The 20246-nt window shown below is 40.0% G+C and overlaps 1 protein-coding gene across 2 annotated transcripts in view; it reads left to right on the top strand.

Moving 5' to 3' along the window:
• Positions 1-20246, top strand: part of dnah9 (dynein, axonemal, heavy chain 9) — a 61996-nt gene that overhangs the window by 729 nt on the left and 41021 nt on the right. Inside the window, exons 2-29 of one of the 2 annotated variants that reach the window (XM_030775719.1) lie at positions 415-611; positions 885-1043; positions 1184-1314; positions 1421-1632; positions 1861-2094; positions 2498-2665; positions 2756-2872; positions 3538-3688; positions 3897-4011; positions 4162-4230; positions 5716-5842; positions 6280-6535; positions 7350-7591; positions 7902-8037; positions 8122-8318; positions 8546-8970; positions 9077-9299; positions 9666-9832; positions 10050-10920; positions 11389-11519; positions 11973-12099; positions 12477-12629; positions 12968-13093; positions 13365-13604; positions 13988-14148; positions 15013-15169; positions 16747-16851; positions 19856-20013. In XM_030775719.1, the coding sequence (XP_030631579.1) occupies positions 415-611; positions 885-1043; positions 1184-1314; positions 1421-1632; positions 1861-2094; positions 2498-2665; positions 2756-2872; positions 3538-3688; positions 3897-4011; positions 4162-4230; positions 5716-5842; positions 6280-6535; positions 7350-7591; positions 7902-8037; positions 8122-8318; positions 8546-8970; positions 9077-9299; positions 9666-9832; positions 10050-10920; positions 11389-11519; positions 11973-12099; positions 12477-12629; positions 12968-13093; positions 13365-13604; positions 13988-14148; positions 15013-15169; positions 16747-16851; positions 19856-20013 (5555 nt within the window). Of the gene's footprint in view, positions 1-414; positions 612-884; positions 1044-1183; positions 1315-1420; positions 1633-1860; positions 2095-2497; positions 2666-2755; positions 2873-3537; positions 3689-3896; positions 4012-4161; positions 4231-5715; positions 5843-6279; positions 6536-7349; positions 7592-7901; positions 8038-8118; positions 8319-8545; positions 8971-9076; positions 9300-9665; positions 9833-10049; positions 10921-11388; positions 11520-11972; positions 12100-12476; positions 12630-12967; positions 13094-13364; positions 13605-13987; positions 14149-15012; positions 15170-16746; positions 16852-19855; positions 20014-20246 lie in introns of both variants that reach the window. The other variant, XM_030775718.1, reaches the window with a different exon arrangement.

The raw sequence follows: 20246 nt of genomic DNA, 5'->3' as shown, positions 1-20246 counted from the left end.
GAGACCTAGTTTAACCTCATTTGGCGTAGCATTTAGGCTAGTATGCATTTCACGGAAACGAAGAATCACTGACATACACATTTCCTAATTAAATATATTATTCCTTCTGGTGGCACTGTTATTCAGAAGTTTTAGCGCCTCCCCGGCAAATTCTTTTGTTTAATATTTAAATTGTGTTTGTGTCATACTTTAAACTTTTCCTCATTATGGTATCTTAATTTGCATATAGGTTTTCCTTAGAGAATGCTTTTGTGAAAACACTTATAAATTTATATTTAATTGTGCCAAATTTCTGTTTCTTTAATTATATTAAAAGAGCTCAAGGCTGCCATTGAAGCTGTAATTGGAGAAATTTAAGCCATAATTTACTTTTGCTGTTCAAACTAATATTTTCATCACTGTGCTTCCTCTTAGGTTGTGGTCCCTGTTCTGTCCAATAACAGAAACCATTGCCACTGGCCTCATGTTGTATCCCAGGACATAATGCGACACGTCCACACTCTGAAGACCAATGTCTTTGTGTTGTCTGGTCAAGTCAAAGGCAAAACTCTTCTTCCTCTTCCTCCAGGATCAGAAAGAGTTGAACAAGCTGCCTTTGAAAGAGATAAAAGGTAAGACAGGGTTGATAGTGTGGACCAAACTGTTCATTGCCTGTTAACATTTTGTTCTTAATAACTGAAAGTAATGACATTTCTTTTGATATATTGTGCATTAGTACTATTTGTTCTAGCTCACCATTTGCAAAGTCTATTAAAAATCAGTTGATTACGCTCAGGATAAGGAGCACTTCCAGAGAGATTGATATTCTTCATTAATGTATAATTACATTTTCGAGTGGCAAACTTATACGCATTAAAAATAATGTTTCCTCCTTCATGGTTCAGAGGTGACATTGTGGACAAAAGCATCATCCACTCTATTGAGTCGGTTGTGGTTGAGTGGAGTCATCAGATTCGGGAGGTCCTAAAGAGGGACTCATCTGAGCCACTGCTTGAGGGCAAAAACCCCACTCCAGATGTAGAGCTTAACTTTTGGAAAAACAGGTAGGTAAATATACTGTGATGTTTGTGCCTTAAAACTTGGTCTGCATTTGTTTAACCAAAGATGTTTGCAGATCAAACCTCAGAAACATTTTGAACATGTATTCTCGAATTTTCTTGACTTTTTTTTTTTTTTACCTCAGATATGCTGATCTTGAGTGCATACACAGCCAGTTTAAGGCACCTAAAGTATCTAAAATGGCTGTACTTTTGGAGGCAATGGAGAGTAGTTACTATCCTGCTTTTTCTAGCATGCTCCAGGATGTCGTGAGAGGTAAGCAAATCCACATTCATCTGTGTGTTTTCATTTTTTTTTTCCTCACTTTTTGAACTGAAAACAGAGGAGTTACTAACAGAACTGTTGTATTGTTTCTGGGAAGCACTGGAAGAGGCAAGAGACATCAATATCTACCTGAAGCCCATTCAGCGATTAACTGAGGACTTGGAGAATGTGGAATTCACTGACATCAAAGGAAAGATTGCACCATTAATGCACACAGTTTGTCTGGTGTGGGCCAACTCCAAATACTACAACACCCCAGCCAGAATCATAGTGCTGCTACAGGAGATCTGTAACCTCCTCATCCAATTGGTACAGTCTGAATGCAAAATACAAATCACCTTTTGTCTCTTGTCATATCTTGAACACACAGCAGGCCTGTCTTAGTTGAAAAACTGGAGGGGTTGAGTAACCTCAGGCCTTGTTTCCAGACGATAGTTGAACAGAACTGAGAAGTTTTGTACTGCATAGGAGTTAGAAATTAGGAGTTGGCTGCATAAGCTGGCCTTTAACGGTATATTTTAAATTGTCTTTTTCCAGGCTCAAACCTATTTGAACCCAGAGGACATACTGAAAGGTGATTCAGTAGAAAGCTTGACAAGAGTTCAAATTACCCTTGATGTGCTTCACCACTTCAAAAACACATACAGGGAGAGGAGGAACAGCCTTCACCAGTATCAGAAAAATGGGACAGAGATCAGACCCTGGGACTTTTCTCCCACCATGGTGTTCGCTGGACTGGATCGCTTCATGAACCGACTAAGAACTATTGAGGCAAGTGAATTTTGTGTAAAGGAAATATGTCAGTTCCTAATCATCTCCTAAATGTGACTTGTAGTATGTCTTGGAATCTTGACCTTTCATCTGAAAGTAACTGATATGTTTGACAATCTGTTTTATTTACATGTTAAGCTTATGAAAGAATCATTGTATTTTCTCACTGTCTGCCAGAAGGGGGTAGCAAACATCTAAAGAGTTCAACATATGTGCTACTTCATTTCCATGTACATCACATATACATCTTTAAAGGTCTTAATCATTTTACATGGAAAGCTAATCACTCACTTAGTCTTAAAGACTGTGGAGTTGGATCTGATCCACCTTTGGTAGTTGATAGACAAGATGCTTGGAACTGGATTTGAATGCACAATTTTCTGCTTTGACTGTCCTACCCCAGAATTTGCTGCTTACAGCTGGTGATATGATGAAACTGGAGAAGATGGAGTTTGGGGGCATTCGAGGAAAAAGACTCAGTCAGCAGGTCTTTGGTCTGTATGAGGAGTTCTTAGAAAGATTCAAAGTTTTCACAGAGAGACCGTATGACTGCCTAGACATCTGTAATTTGGTATGTGCAAAACTTTGATGTACTCTCATTTTAATGAACTACTGCCCAGAGAATATTTTTTTTTCACTAACAGTGAATGTATTTCTCCAGGAGTTTGAGGCTGATTATAACACATTCCAGCATAAGGTGGAGGATACTGATCGTCGCCTCGGGGCAATCTTTTGCCAGGCTTTTGATGATGCCTCGGGTTTAGAGCATGCCTTCAAGGTGGGCGACAGTCATCACAGTAGTAGTCAGTGTTACTAAGAAAACAGACAAGTGCTTATAAAACTTTATCCTGTTTTGAGCTTAAGAAATATGATATCCTGGTCTTTATCCTAAAGAAAGAATGGATTTAGACATGACACGTAGATGGTTTCTGCCTTTTTTCGTCTATAATGATTTTCCAGTAGCTGCAAATTCCCCATGAGGAATGAAGACCTATTCACATTAAACGTTCCTTGTAGAAAAAACACATTTAATGTGTAATAGTCTGAGTAAGAGAGTGGTAGAGTCTTATAGCCATGCTTTGTCAAAATGGGTTACTTGTTTGTGGTCATTTGTGTGTAAGGTTTGCTCATTTAAAAAAAAAAAAAACATGCAGCATATTTATCAGTAAACATGACTATATTTAAAAAAAAAAGTCTGTTTAGACAAAAGGTGTCTCTGCTTCTTGAAACACAGTGTTATGCTAAACAGATTCTTAAAATAGTCTGATGTCGGAAAACCACGTTAAATAACCCAAGAAACTTAGGATACAATTTGGCTTATTAAGAAATTGTGTTTTTTAACTCCAGATATCAAGTTTTTGTTTCTTCTCTCTCTCTCTCTCTCTCTCTCTCTCTCTCTCTCTCTCTCTCTCTCTCTCTCTCTTTCTCTTTTTTTTCCCCCAGGTTTTGGACATGTTTGGTAGCCTTTTGGAGCGCCCTCTGATAGCTGCAGATGCTAAGGAGAGATACCCTGTACTTATCAGACTGTTTGACAGGGAGCTGGACAACTGCCAAACTCTTTTTAAAAAACACATTCAGGCAGAAGAGGAGCTAGGTGAGATGATTTAAAATGATCTGCATTAATTCAGGAATATGAAACATACCGGTGGCGTTTGCCATCCTAGTAATAACCTTTGATGCAGTTTTGCTTGTGAGCTTTTTCTTTTTTCTTTTTTCTTTCTTTTTTTTTTTAATTTATTCATAATGAGTTGATTCTTAAGGGTGTTAATTATTCTTCATTAACTTAATTGTTGTTTGAACAGCCTACACTCCTGTCAACAAGAACTTGCCTCCTGTGGCAGGTGGTTTAAAATGGACTCAGCAGTTGCAAGAGCGCATTCAAATCCCGTTCTCTAACTTTAGATATATTTCTTATCCGTGAGTTTCTTCACTCTCTGTACTTTTTTGTCTCTGTATTTGGTACAAAAGCCACAGACACGTGTTTTTTTATTTGACGTAAGTTATCAAAGTTATATATGTGTCTGTGTTTGTGCTATATACTCAAAATCCACTGCTATGCCTGAACAGATGCTTGGAGTCTGTGGATGGAGAGAGGATGGTCCAGAAATATGAAGAAATACTGCAGTTACTCAAACGGTTTGTGAACATAGTGCCCTCGATACCACTTATCTAAAGATTTTGTTGCTTTGATCCCAAAACTGTTTTGTTTTTTAACATCACCAGTAAAGTTGGATTTGCTGTTGTAGTGGTGTAGTTAATATCTTAGTACTATTTTATACTTTTGACATACAGTATTATACCTTTGACATAGCATCTTGATAAACTGGACCAAGCTAAAATTTATTAGAGTGTAAGCGTCTGGGTTCTAATAAGCCTTGAGAATGACTATATATGTAATGAGGAAACATTGAGATGCAGACTGGAGACTTCCAGGCCCTTACATGATTTATTTGCTCATTTAAAAAAGCCAGTGTCTGTAGATTATTACACCAGAGTCTCATTTTCTCTGCAATCATTCAGTGCATGTGTGCATACACTACAATAAGTCTATAAAAAAAACATCTAACGCATAAATCTATAGGACTGATTTTTGGGACCATCAGACTGAAGTGTGTGCTTTTGTAAGCCTGGTTGCATGCTTCTTCATGTCTCTGTCTCTGTGTATTCGTGTGTGTGTGGGTGGAGTAGATGAGTGTGTGTGTGTGTGTGTGTGTGCGTGTGGGTGGGTGTGTGTCTGCACGCTAGCTTATATTTGTGTGCAACTACACATTACTCATCATCTCTGTGCTCATGAAAAAGAATTGATGAATAACCCAGAGATTTAGCTGAATTCTCTCCAGTCAAAAATTAAGCCCTCTCGTTAGATCCTGGTAATCACTTTTACTGCACAAGCAATCCAGTCTAGGCAATTATGGGCATCTCTACTCATTACGTTATGACACAGAGGTCTATGATTTATGTGTACGGTGGAGCCATTTGATTACATGGGCCTGTGCTCTGGAGTCACACTGAGGCAATTAACCCTATATCCAGATGAGTAAAAATCCAATAAAGACCATAGCACACAAGGTCCCAAAAGCGGCTTTGGAACAAATAGGTCTAAGAACACAGGGATCTTGTCATATTACTTCCATCAGCCATAATGGATGAATGTTTTTATTGTTGTTAAAATCTCTTTCTTTTTGTGCGTTATCCAGCGCTGTTAGCATTCCCAAATAAGATTTTTTTTCCCACAGAGATAAGGTACTGATAACATAAATTAAAGGTTAAAGTCCAATTTCAAAGACATGATATGCACAATTGTAATTATTAAAAAGTTAATGACAGTTGGCTGAAAAATGACCACATTTAGCAACGGACTTTAATGTAAAACTGCATCAACAGAGCACACTTGTTTTCTTTGGGATCATAATGTAATTGAATAGCTTTTTACCCCTTATTTCTGCCATTCTTTTGAAATGACAAAGCACTGAATGTGCTGAAATGCATTCCTCGGTATTTTGAATAATACTTAAACGCATTTCGCAATATTATGCTTAATAAAGCCATTATCATTTTATATTTTTCTATGAGACAACAAGCCAATCATCAGTATTGCTATCTCCTCTCTCCCCCACACAGATACTCATCTAAGTTATATGACAAGTGGACTGAATCTGTTGGTGAGAAGTCCCAATATAATCTTTGTCAACCACTCATCTTAAGAGACCCAGGAACAAGACACATATCTGTCAATTTTAACCCTCAGGTAAATCAGTTGATCTGTTTAATGAACAATACTGATTATTTTTTATCAGTGTGCAATTGGCCAATACAGATAAGAATGGCAGTATATTGCTTATGATCAAACATGCATTTTAATCTTGGAGACTTGTGTGGTTCTTTGCAAGTGAAGTCTAAAGGGTTTCATTTCCTCAGTGTCTTGCAACAGCAGACGAAATTCCTCCTATTGAGCCAGAGGGGGTGTGCAGGCTTTTGCTAATCAGAGTCCTTTGAAGCCCTTGAATATTAGATTCAGCCTGTGAATGTTAGATAGTTGTTACATTAGGGTTGGTACAAAAAAAAAAAACAAAAAAAACCAAACTCCAGTAGGACCGCAGCTCCTCAGGAGAAGGATTATTTGCTCAAATGTCATGAAATATGGAGTTGAAAAGACACTGATGGTATTTTGGTCTCACCCTACAGTTAGTGTCAGTCCTCCGAGAAGTGAAATACTTAGAGGCAAGACAAAGGGAAGAAATTCCAGATATGGCTTCGGACATCTATTCAAACAAGGAGCTCCTGTGGCAGTACGTTGCCAACTTAGAGCTGACGGCTTCCTGGTACAATAAGGTGATAACCACAGTCCTGGAAGTGGAGTTCCCATTGATCCAGGGTGAGCTGAAGTACATAGACACTCAGCTCAAAGAAGCAGAGGAAACCATCAACTGGACCAGCCAAGGTTAGAAGTTAAGAGGATTTAGAAAACCATCTCAGCTTGATAAAACTTTCTCATTCTTTTTTTTATTTTCTTTCTAACCTAACATGGACAGATGTGTGCTTCATGCCTCACAGTGAGTACATTCATTTATAGATTGACAATAGACAGGACAGATACAGCCAAAGGCTGTATTATGCCAGAGAGCAGTTCAGTTATTGCTTTTACTCATATTAAGTGTAAGTGATGTATTGAGGGTTCACAGCACTTTTCGTATACCATTGAAAAGGCTCCTACTGAACGAGGCCAGACATTGTCACACTGTCTGGGAAAGGAGCTGTATACTCTATAAGGAAGTTTTGTGCATTGGGCATTTTGTTGCACAAATCCTTAAACCAAAACACAGCAAGTTTTCTCATCCATTCAAAGCTTTCCTGCTGCTTCAGGAGGCAGTGGGAAACTACACAGAATAGACCAACAGTATATAGCTGCTTAATGTTTTAACCTTTTAGAATGTTGTTTGTGTCAGATATGTAAAATTATTCATCATTATTGCAGTTTGACTAGAGCGCTAAATTGAATGAAATAAATATGAATTGTGTAATTACAGATATTGTGGCTTATTAAAATTGTTTCTTAATGCGGACAGTTAATCTTCTGATAATCCATCTTGGTGCTTTTTTGTCGCTGATATAAAATACAAAAATTAGGCTTTTGAAATAGTTCAAGGAGTTTTGCGAAATTAAATTTTGAATGATTGAAATTTCTTCCATCTTAGTAGCTGTTCATTAATTGTGGTCTCTGATCTCATTCCTTTTCTTTCTCCTAACAACGATAGGGATCTGGGAGTACATCCAAAGAGTGCGGGAGACTGTTCGTGGACTGGAGGAGCGCTTGCAGAGAGCCAAAGACAATGTTGAGGAGATCCAGAGCCTCATGAAATCCTGGGCCTCCCCAATTTTTGAGAGGAGGGAGGAGAAGAAAGACACCCTCCTGAACTTGGAGGACAAAGCCGAGCGTCTAGAGAGAACCTACACCCAGATAAAAGCCTCAGGGACAAAGATCCACCACTTAGTGAAGGTACACTATATTCAGTAGCCCCACCGATTTCAAATTTCATTAAGCCGTAATGTGTAATTATGATGAAATATAAAGTCATTTCCTTATATTCAATATATTTATGTCTCCAAAGACCATGGTCTGGTTGAATAGAGTCTTAAGGATCTATGCCTCATTCTTTCTTTCCTTAAAAAAAGAATTTTAAATTGGTTCAAAAAGACAGAAAAATGATATTGACCAAGTAGTTAATTTCTTTCGTGAACTGGAGACTTGTCTTTTCTGGGTAAGTCAACGACTTTTTCTTTGCTCTAATGTAATCATCTGGCTCTAGGAGAACTTGGCACTTTTCAAGGTTGACCCCTCATCAGTTGAGTGGAGGTCGTATGTGGATTACATCGATGAAATGCTCATAGATGGCTTCTTCAACAGCATTGAGTGCTCCCTCAAGTTCTTTTTAGATAACACAGGTATGTCTGCTTGCACATTCATTTCACTGTTAGAAATAGTAATCAACTGCACTTTAAATGTGTCCTTCTCTTGTCCTTGAGTAGACCACAGGGCTGGGTTGGCACCCTTCTTTGAAGCCCAGTTAGATCTTCAAGTACCCGACATGGTTTTCCACCCCTCACTGGAGTTTGGTGCTTCAGATGGCTTCTATGATCTTGTAGAGAGTCTAATCAACGATGTCTACAGGATTTCCTCCTTGGTTCCACGTTTAGCTGAACACAGCAGCTTTCCACACTACCAGGTACTGTTTACTCCATAGAAGATGAGATTTTCCATATATACTAATGGAATACTAATAAAGAGCCATGGGTTGTGGGTTGTGACACATCTGCTCCACCAAAAACACAGTCAGGTAGCAAACATGCCTGTTCTAAGATCTATTTGGTTAAAGTAATCATTCACTGAGGGTGCGTTTGGGTTTTTTTTCTTTTTGGTCAGTGTTGTGTTTTTTGTTTTGTTTTCCCACAGGCAGACATGGAGGACATGGCAGATTTAGCTGACATGCGTCAGCTCTTGATGGAGCGTGTGCAGAGAGTCATGCTTCAATGCTGTGAGTACAGAAACTCTTTTGACCGTTACGCTTATCTCTACGTGGACGACAGGCGAGAGTTCATGCGCCAGTTCCTGCTCTATGGCCATGTCCTCACTAGCGAGGAGATCGAAGCGCATGCTGAGGATGGTGTCCCAGAGAACCCACCGACACTAGAGCGCTTTCGGGAACAAGTGGATTTGTATGAGAGCGTCTATGAAGAGGTGCAAAAGCTGGATCCCATCCATGTGTTTGAGGGCTGGATGAGGGTAGATGGAAGGGCCTTTAAAAGTGCATTGCTCAACATCATCAAAAAATGGAGCTTTATGTTTAAACAACATCTCATTGACCATGTAACAAACAGGTAAAAAATTAAAATAAATAAAATAATGAATGTGACCATAGAAAACCACAATAGATGTTGTTGGGAAGACTTGATGATCCTCCTCTCTCTCTGTTTCTTATTCCAGTCTGTCAGATCTGGAGGAGTTCATCAGAGTAACTGAGGCTGGTTTGGGAAAGAGGGTGGAAGAAGGTGACTATGCTGGCTTAGTGGAGGTCATGGGTCATTTGATGGCGGTGAAAGAGAGACAGAGCACGACCGATGAGATGTTTGAGCCACTGCAGCACACCATCGATCTGCTCAAGACATATGAGCAGGAACTCCCAGAAGTAGTGTATAAACAGCTAGAGGCAAGTACCCTTATAAATTGTCTTAAACTCAGTTTCTCAGAGTGTTCTGGTCTCAGTGGTTCAATCATTTTTTGTTATACTACAGCATCTAATAGCTGAACTTTTCAGCAACAAAAGTCACTTATAGAGTTCAGTCACAGAAACTAGTGATATGACCTTTCACACACATAGTATCAGATATGGTAGTAATTAAGAGTAGCTGTGACATAGTGCATTTAACACAATTTTTTACCAAACATCTCAAATCTTTAGACCGAAACCAGCAAACCTAACGCTCATGTTAGACAACGAGCGTGACCCTGCTGTGTCGCAGTTCTTTCTGACATGGCAAATTTTTCTCCCTGTTTGTGGCGTTTTGCTGTGCAGGAGCTGCCAGAGAAGTGGACAAACATGAAGAAGCACGCTATGGTGGTCAAGCAGCATGTGGCACCCCTACAGGCGAGTGAGGTTGCCAGTCTACGCAGGAAGTGCACTTCTTTTGACGTGGAGCAGCATGCCTTCAGGGAGGAGTTTCGCAAAAAGGCACCCTTTAGGTACAAAAGACCAGAAAAGAGCTTTTTAACTCTACAGGGTCATTTGCTATTATTGTTTGACATTAGGTTTTATGTCCAGCGGTATTTTACCAAATCCGCGTATGTCAGTCTGAATTTGAACTGCAGAGGAATTTTTCGCTATTATCAGTCAGTCATATTGTGTTCTGCACTTGATTCGTCTGGGTCTTATTTTTCTGGTTTTCTTTTCTTTGGCCAGATTTGACAGTGAAAACCCTTATCAGATGCTGGACACAGCACATAAGCAGATTCAAGAGATGGAAGCCATCATGGCCGGGCTCATTGAGTCTGCTAACCTGTTTGAGGTGAACATTTCGGACTACAAACAGCTTAGGCAGTGCCGACGGGAGGTCTCTCTTCTTAAAGAGTTGTGGGATTTGATCATGGCGGTCCACTCCAGCCTGAACGCCTGGCAAACCACCTGCTGGAGAGACATCAGTGTGGATGACATGGAACTTGAGTGCAAACGCTTCTCCAAGGACCTTCGAGCTTTGGATAAAGAGGCCAGAGCGTGGGATGCATTCGTCGGGTTGGACGGAACCGTTAAAAACACCCTGACCTCTCTGCGTGCTGTGGCTGAGCTCCAAAACCCAGCCATCCGCCCACGACACTGGCAGCAGTTGATGGCTGCCACGGGTGTACACTTTACGATGGACCAGGACACAACTCTAGCTGACCTGCTGCGTCTCAACTTGCACTGCTTCGAGGATGAGGTTCGTGCCATCGTTGATCGGGCAGTGAAGGAAATGGGCATGGAGAAAGTACTGATGGAACTCAACACTACGTGGACGGGCATGGAATTTGGCTATGAGACTCACCCACGTACTGGTGTACCGTTGCTCAAGTCGGATGAGGATCTCATCGAGACACTGGAAGACAACCAAGTGCAGCTGCAGAACCTCATGTCATCTAAACACATCGCCTACTTCTTGGAGGATGTGTCATTGTGGCAGCGGAGGCTGTCTGTGGCTGATTCCGTCATCTCCATCTGGTTTGAGGTGCAGAGGACCTGGTCTCACCTAGAAAGCATCTTCATTGGTTCAGAGGATATTCGCTCTCAACTGCCTGAGGTCAAGCCAAACAAACAGTTATTGTCTTCACCTTTCCATTACCCTTATATTATTTATATTAAGATGTCTTAAGAATGTCCACCAGTACCAGGCACTGATTTCCAACTGGTTGCATCACTCTGTTAAAGTTTTAAAAGTCAGAGCTATACAACACTTAGGGAATTTAGGCATTAAAAACTCTGGCAATAGCTTTTAGCTCACGCTTTTTCAATAAAGATTTCTTTTTTGGGTGAAAAAAAGTCTGTGCGGATTGACAAGCATCTTGCTCTACCCACTATCCATACATTCATAAATTGTGAAACAGTTAATATCATCATGCTTCTGGCTGAGTAAGTCTTGATAATTAACATTGTGCTCAAATGGGCGTAAACACAGATGTTTGTTAATAATGTCTGTTTCTTTTCTTTTTTTTCTTCCTTTGGGGAAATAAAATTCACCCAAGTCATTCCCTCATGAATATCTCCACAGGATTCTAAGCGCTTTGAAGGCATCGACACAGATTTCAAAGACCTGGCTTATGATGCTAATAAAACACCCAATGTTGTAGAGGCCACCAACAAACCCGGGCTCTACAGCAAACTAGAAGATACTCAAAGCAGGTTTGGAACTTGTTTTCATTTGTATTGTTCCTTTCATTGCATTTTCATTTCATTTCATTCTTTTTTTTTAATCTGAACTTTTCTGCAGCTCTCCACAGTTTCATAGTGTTCATGTAATATGGGAGATACGGGACCACTGATAAAATCAGTTCAAATCAGATAAAATCATGATCTTAATTTACAAATGTTCTGGTAATAGATCACTGGATGGAAACTGATGGTTTTCATCCCTGGAACACAGTAACACAAGCTTTGTCTTCCTGTCTGTTCCGTAAGAGCGTGCACACACACACACACACATGCGCACACGCACACACACACACACATGCGCATACACGCACACACACACACACACACACACGCAGACATACACACGTGTGCGCGCACGCACAGTTTTGGTCTGAGTCAGTAATAAGAACTGGTGGATGATGGTCAGTGTGTGTCTTCCTACAGACTTGCTCTTTGTGAGAAAGCTTTAGCGGAGTATCTGGACACCAAACGGCTGGCCTTCCCCAGGTTCTACTTCATCTCCTCCACTGATCTATTGGATATCCTGTCCAATGGTACTGATCCGCAGCAGGTATATTACACACAAGCCTTGTGCTCCTTCACCTATCAAACACATCACTTAGAGAAAGTTACCATAGGGTACTTTAGTCTGGACAGTATATACTGAATAATAGTTAATAGAATATTTAGATGATAGTATTTATTGTTAATATGTTAGTAGAATAGTTGTGTTGCTTTAAAATAAAAAAGCTCATGGATTTTTGAAAATTAACGGTATTGTTACATTTAGAGAGTTTTTTCCTCTTTTTCCGTCTGGTCTCCTCAGTAATGCACTAGGTGGCAGTATTGATCACTGTTTGTCAGAATATACCAGTTAGACAGCTCAATGTCACATTGTGAAAATTTTGTGGAAAAACACAGTAATGTGTTGCCCTCCTTTATCCTCAGGTTCAGAGGCATCTGTCGAAGTTGTTTGACAACATGGCAAAGATGAAATTTGACACAGACAGTGCTGGTAATCCCACTAAAACTGGTCTGGGCATGTTCAGTAAAGAAGAGGAATATGTTCCATTCAGCGAATCCTGTGACTGCAGTGGACAGGTACTCTGGGTAGCCTCAGCGCTCCCCACATGATTTAGTGCATTATAACCAAGCAACATTTCATTTCTGATGACCTAGTATATCAAATGAACGAATATGAAGACCGTGCTGTCTTGATAGACATTCACATTATAAATGCAAAGCACCCAGGCCACCGACAAGCACTTGATTTGTGTTGAATTTGTGAGAATGCTCTGTCCCTCATCACAATGTTGTGAAGAAAATGCCTGGCGAACTCTCATGTACAGAGATCCGCCGATATTAGTTGGCTTACCTTCATGATTAAGTATTCCAATTTCACTCTGTCTTTTGACTGGACTTTGTATGGTAATCCATAGGTCGAGGTGTGGCTGAATCGAGTTCTGGACACCATGCGTGCAACAGTGCGTCATGAGATGACAGAGGCTGTTCTAGCTTACGAGGACAAGCCTAGGGAACAGTGGCTGTTTGATTATCCTGCTCAGGTATTTAACACTGCTTATCAGAGTTAGAAATTCAAATACCAAGAATCAAACACTAATGTAAATATCCTACAGCAGATTCGTCAGTGAGTGAGAACACATTTATGAATATTCAGGATAAGGAAAGCTGAGCAACTAAAACTGAACATTATTCATGATAACGTTGAATGTTTAACAGACATTATGGACCTTTCACAGTTTCTTTGTGCTCTAATGAATTCAGTTCTGTTCAGCTGTGGTGTGTAAACCTGTCTATGATTATGTATTTTGTTAGGTGGCTCTCACCTGCACCCAGATCTGGTGGACGTCGGATGTGGGGATGGCATTTGCACGACTTGAGGAGGGCTATGAGAATGCTATGAAGGAATACTATAAGAAACAAGTCAACCAGCTCAACACTCTCATTAATATGCTGATTGGCCAGCTCAGTCCTGGAGACAGACAGAAGGTCATGACCATCTGTACCATAGACGTCCATGCCAGAGATGTGGTAGCCAAGATGATAGCTCAGAGGGTATTAACCTTTAACTATGTTTTCAGCCTCCATTTACAATGAATGTTAGAAAACTTACCCAGACCAACAGAAGTAAAGTTTCTTTTCCCTGATGGAAATATAACAAACTTCTTTTGCACAGAGAGACACACACCACACTCCTTGTTAAGGTTACGGTTATCAAGGAGGTGTTTACGACTTCTATGAAACATTGTTATGTTGTAGAGAAAAGTTATGTTGGGAGAGTAATTTGGAAGTGAACATGACTTGGACAAGAGCTCAGCACTGAGAATCTCTCCTGGCAATCTGGAATAATCAGCTCTTTGTATGCAGTGTGTGTGAGGAGGACAGGATGTATTAGGATGTTATTCTCTATCCTCTCTCTCTCTCTCTCTCTGTGGCAGGTGGAGAACTCTCAGGCTTTTGTGTGGCTGTCTCAGCTGAGACACCGTTGGGACGACAAAGAGAAGCACTGCTTCGCTAACATCTGCGACGCCCAGTTCCTCTATTCCTACGAGTACCTCGGTAACACGCCACGATTAGTGATCACGCCTCTGACGGACAGGTGAGAACTGGCCACAGAGCAGTTTGGTTAAATCACATCTCGAGGGAAAAGGGATGTCATTCACTTCTGAAAAACATCTCTCTATAACTTAATAACAGGAACCTATTAAAAAAAAAAAAAAGGAGCGTCCCATTAAAATGCTTGCATGCTAAAAGCAATCTGCAGATGCCGAGGTAACATCGCAAACTATTTACACAAATGTCCATCAACATCGTGGTGCCTTCTTCTTTGAAATGATAACAAAGCAAAAAGCGATCTTCCTTGATGACTAAATCAATGACTTTGCGACTTGCCGAACATATGGTGAGTCTCATTGCTCTGCAGTGCACTAGTGGCCATGTCAGCACTTTGGCTTTTTTCCACACAGAAATTAGAAGCTACAGAGGAATGCCACTTGTACAGATGGCACTATTACATATTGGCCCTCGTGCTCTCCAAAAGTTGTTTAATGTTTTTGGCTTTAGTCCTTATTTATTTTTTCTTGCGACAGTAAATTTTCACTCATTTACTAATGTTGTGGTGGTTCTGCTGCAAACAAAATGTGAACAATATAGTTACGAGACATTGTAATACATCAGCGGCGATTTGGAATTTCGGTTCGTTTCATTGCAGTGTTTTTAATGTGAAAGAGGCAAAGAAAAGAAGTGAAAAAACTCTGATGAGTTACAGACTGCCTCAAGAGTTTTAATATTTGCTTAAACTGAGGCCTTTTGTCTGGTTGAGCAAATCACCGGTCACAGAGTGCTAAAAACTTCACGCTTTATTTCAAGGTAAATATTTTTTAAAAAATGACAAAGGCTTATTATTAAACTGTGTGTGTGTGTGTGTGTGTGTGTCCATGTGTGTTTGTGTACACAAACGCAGATGCTACATCACTCTGACCCAGTCTTTGCACCTCACAATGAGCGGGGCCCCAGCTGGTCCGGCTGGAACAGGGAAAACCGAGACCACTAAGGACCTAGGCAGAGCTCTTGGCATCATGGTCTATGTATTTAACTGCTCAGAGCAGATGGACTACAAGGTAAAATACACAGACATGTACATGAGGTTTCATGAGGTTTCATTTTATGACGTCTTATGACAGAATGATTCGTCACATCATTAGTTATTTTTCCTTTATGTTTAAAACTTTTTTTATGTCTTTGTTTTAAAAACCAATCTGATATGAAGTCAAATTATAGTCACGTCGATCAATATTAATGATACTACCACATTTCAGATGGAAATTAATTTACTGAATAATATCATTAGCATACCATGAATATACTGAGATGCAGTTTATGGTTGAGCAGAGATGTATTAACACAAATGGAAAAATATGTTGTATCTAGTTTTTATATTCTGCCCAGTTTAGATGTTCTTTTATTATAAATAAAGATTTAAACAGATTTCCAGAAGACATAACCACACATATTAGAATATTACATCTCTAAAGATTTACTACATGGCAAAATGTCACTGCATACCAAGGAAAACCCCTGTCTTTCTATTGGAAAGTATGATTCATCCATTTCTGTTCATTAAATCCTTTTCATTGTTTGATTCTGTTCATCATCTCATAAGCTGTATATTCCACTGAGCTGGGATAGGCACTCTCAACGTAGGGGGCAGGCAGATTAGTAAGGCTCTGATGATTCTGCTTATTTACCTCCTAAGCCATGTCAACCTTCCCCTCTGTATTCCATCCTCATCTCTGCCTCCCAGGTTATTTGTCTGCTGTTGTTGGAAAAAAACCCATATAATATGGCGGTCAATAGAGACACGCCGCTAATCTCCTCATCCAGCTTGTACCTGCCTACTGCGGCGGCGACATCATTACGGTGCTTCACTGCAGCAGGGTGTCAGAGAGAGAGAGACAGAGAGAGAGAGAGAGAGAGAGAGAGAGAAAGAGAGAGAGAGAGAGAGAGGGGGGGGGGGGAGGAGAGAGAGAGAGAGAGAGAGAGAGAGAGAAAGAGAGAGAGAGAGAGAGAGAGAGAGAGGGGGGGAGGAGAGAGAGAGAGAGAGAGAGGGGGGAGGAGAGAGAGAGAGAGAGAGAGAGAGAGAGAGAGAGAGTTAGCAAAAGCCACACTGGCTTTAGGCTCGCAGACACCCAAAATCAATCCTTTAGTCAGTACTCATCTGTGTCATAGAGAACTTTCTCCTCTCTTCTATTATTCCATGCCAGTCTCAGTGCCTCCAGTCTACCTAAAGAGGCTTTTTAAGTTGGCCACTGAGAATGTGGATGAGAAATTGACCATTTTGCCTGCAGTGCAGTCTGAAAACCAGAAAAGCTGAATTGTTAATGACATCACTTCTTTGCAAGGTTAGAAAATAGCCTGTCCAAAATACTGAGAATGTATCCAAGAGCTTTAGACATAAGAGTAAGAAACAGCTGCTTTACATTAGTTAACTTTGAGCTCTTTTTAAGAAGTTGAATGATGTTTACAAATGCAGTGGGCTTTTATTCTTTTAGCCTTTCATGCAGAATTTACTTCGAAACCTCTTTGACTTATTCATTTTAACAGAGCATTGAAAACTCACTTGTGTGAATTGTTCTCCCTGGTATTTGTGCTCACCTTCTCTTCTTCCTATATCTCTTTTCTCCCTTGTCTCTGGAAGTCCTGCGGCAACATCTACAAAGGCCTGGCCCAAACGGGAGCCTGGGGCTGCTTTGACGAGTTTAACAGGATATCTGTGGAGGTGCTGTCTGTGGTTGCTGTGCAGGTGAGCCAGCTGTCAGCCTTTTCACCTCAAAGCAGCACCATGAAAACGCTGCTGACATAGTTATGAATATACTATGACCAATTGGATTTTCATTTATACTCTGCCTTTCACAGTAAATTAGACACAGTAGGGGGACCTTGAAACTGAACTGAGCGCTACAGAGTGCTTTTCCTCCTCCTCCTGTTGTTGTTGTTGTTGTTGTTGTTGTTGTCATCTGTAATATCGCATTTGCATTGGTAAAATGCCTACGATGACACGGTATTCTTGATTATAAAAAGCTTTATGAATAACTTTGTACATTGCATAAGGGTGGTTGTGTCTGTGATAATGAAAAAAAAAAAAAGCTTTGCTTATTACAGTGTGTTTGTGCAGATAAGTGCCAAGATAAGTGGAAAAACTTGAGTAAATGAGGGATACAAATTATATTAAAAGCAAATGCTTCTGCATAGATTGCTCCTGAGCAACACGCATCCCATCATGCTTAGGGTCGTGTGTAAAATTGGCACAGTTAGGGGAAGAGATCTCAGTGAACTGGAAATGTTAGTGATTTTTGGGAAATTTTTGGCAGTAGCCTCAGTGATGAACACTGCTCAACTTGCTGACGATTCACATGTCGCAGTAGCTAAGGTCATATTAGCATGGAAGTCTGGGGAAAACACATTATCAGCTAAAATCAATTGTGTTTGAAAGCGTATGCTCCTTGACTGTTACGTCCTTGCACTGGTTTGGAATACAAGGAACAAACACACCTCTGATACAACAAGACAAGCAGCTCTAACTTATATGACTGTGTGTGACAATCTAGGGTGTGAGCAAACCGTTTCACCATGCTGTTTTACTATGGATGGGCTGCAATGCAGAAACCCCTCATCATGCACAAAGATGCACATATCTCAGTACAGATTTGTGTTTATGCTCTACAGAGTTCAAAAATGTCAAAAGCTCAGACGATTCATCCCTCATCCTGTTCTCAGAGGTATGTGTGTATGTGTGGTGCATGCCAAAAGTAACTCAGAGGTCTGAGTGCTTGTGTCCCATGGTCAAGGGTCCTGGCAGGTCTATTATTGGCTGGTGTTCCTAGGATGGTTTAGAGGACAAGGTAAATGCCAATAAATACAAGACCCTATTCTGAGTAACCACCTTCATCCTATGATGAGCACTTTTATCCTAATGTGAGTGGTTCCCTCCAGGACGATGATGCTCCAGTGAACAGGACACAAGTGGTCACTGAATGGTGTGATAAGCATGAAATCGATATAAACCATGTTCCATGGCTGTCTCAATCACCAAATCCCAACACAATCGAACTCTTACGGGAGACTCTGGAGCATTTCCACAAGCATGAAATGACAAAGTATGGAATTTCTTGTGGGAAAATGCTGATGAATCTCTCAGAGCTGCAAACACTTGCAGAATCTATGCCGAGACCTGCTTTCAAGACTTGTGGTGGCCCTTCACCCTATTAAAACATTTAATATTATTCCTCCCTTGTCTTTTACCATCATCTGTATTAAGACATACAAAGTGAACTACTAAAATACAGCAGGGTTAATGCTTCATCCTTCAGGATGGTGACTCAGAGCTATACATGAAAGCGACAGGACTCTTTTTAAACCGTCAAAAATTGCTCTCAGTGAATTCTGAAATGTCAGAACAGTGAATGGGGTTTCTGCTCTGTGATGAATAATAAATAGTTTCCCTTTGTAGCATACTTGGAAAGCAGCCCTCACAAAGAACAATTCACATAAAAAGTGAGGACTTTAATTTTTTTTTCCTCTGGAGGAGCGTTTCTCAGACCCAATTGTCTGTCCTCAGCCTGTAATGTCATATGTCTAAAGAAAACTGTTTGATAATCCATTTTATTTAAGATGAAGAGCAGATACAATGGGAGGATACACTCCACTGAAGTGTGCTTTTGCTAACACAGGTAGAATCAATTTTCCATTAGGTTAAGCAAAAGTAAACAGAAGGGGCTCCAGACATATCAATATTGAGACAAATTAGCTAAGCTCTGCCTTTCACCAAAACATGGTCTACAGTCCCTTAAATGGGAGGGCTGGATGAAAGTACTAATGGGCCCCTAAAACTGTTTTGTTTTTAACTCATGCTTCTCAACATTCTCCTAAATTTAACTGAATATCCTTTGTCTTTTTGTTTTCGCTCATTTTTTTTCTTTTCTTTTCTTTTCCTTTTTTTTTTTTTGAACTTGATGGTGGGTATCTTAAAGTGAATTTGTGCTCAATCCTTTGGTGTGTGTCTGGTTCACTGCTCTGTTGCTGTTCGTATGGACCTTGGGACACAGCCTATGTGTTATTGCTGTGCCATGAGAAAAATATGTAAAATTCATTCAGTCAGCATGCAGTCTGGGATTTTGAGTTCACGCAAGGATATGGCAAAGTTAAGTCTCATATCTTATTCCATCAGCTCCGAGCAACATGTGACGCATACCTAATGTTAGTCGTCCTTTTTCCTCTGGCTCTAGAGTAATCTGAGTGTATTCTCTGTGCTGTTAGGGGCCAGTTATCCACAGTTCTTTGTGTCAAGCCAGCACTATACTTCTTTCAGTATACCGAGACAGTTGCTTTTCATTAGATGAAAGTTATTTCAAAGTTTAGAATTTATTTCCTCATTCTTGTAATACTTTTCCATTCTTCCTAAAGATAAGTGGTAAAGTGTTAGGCAGTTTGGTTGCTCATAGGTGTTGCATCTGCTTTCCTGGCTTTGCACCTAACAGCTAATTAATTAGCAGTCAGTTTTATTCCCTCAGATTAAACTTGAGCTTTACACTTGATTCTTTTTCACCTTGCAGATTTCTGTTCTTATTGTAGATGTCATTAAAACTTAAATGAAATCATTTCAAGAATTCAAATATTCAGTTATGATCAAGTACGAAAGTTATTTGAAAGGCAAATTCAATTTTTGTATTATATTTTACGTCATAAGTTTTTTTTTTTAAGTATCGTAATGCAAGTCCATTTCTTCACTGAACCTATTTACCTCTTAGGTCAAAAGTATCCAAGATGCCATTAGAGATAAGAAAAAACACTTCAATTTCATGGGGGAGGACATCAACCTGTTTCCATCTGTGGGCATCTTTATTACTATGAACCCAGGCTACGCTGGCAGGACTGAGCTTCCTGAAAACCTCAAAGCCCTTTTTCGGTAAGCAGACGAGTCTATTAAAAGAAAAGGTTTGGAAACGTCAAAAGTAGTCTGCAACTGTGCTACAGAAAACACTTTGATCTGTTTGATCTGTTGTGAGCAAGGAAACTTTTTTTTTAAGTCGATAATAAATGTTGTTTAATGATTTGATTAATCCAATATGGTCTAAAATACGCACCAAGCTGACAAATTTTCTTTGAAAATTGTATTTTTTATTTACAGCCCATTAAAGG

The sequence above is a fragment of the Chanos chanos genome, chromosome 5 (assembly GCF_902362185.1).
Source record: "Chanos chanos chromosome 5, fChaCha1.1, whole genome shotgun sequence".
Taxonomy (NCBI): Eukaryota; Metazoa; Chordata; class Actinopteri; order Gonorynchiformes; family Chanidae; genus Chanos; species Chanos chanos.
The sequence above is the reverse complement of the archived record's forward strand: the minus strand, read 5'-3'. Positions and strand labels throughout refer to the sequence as shown.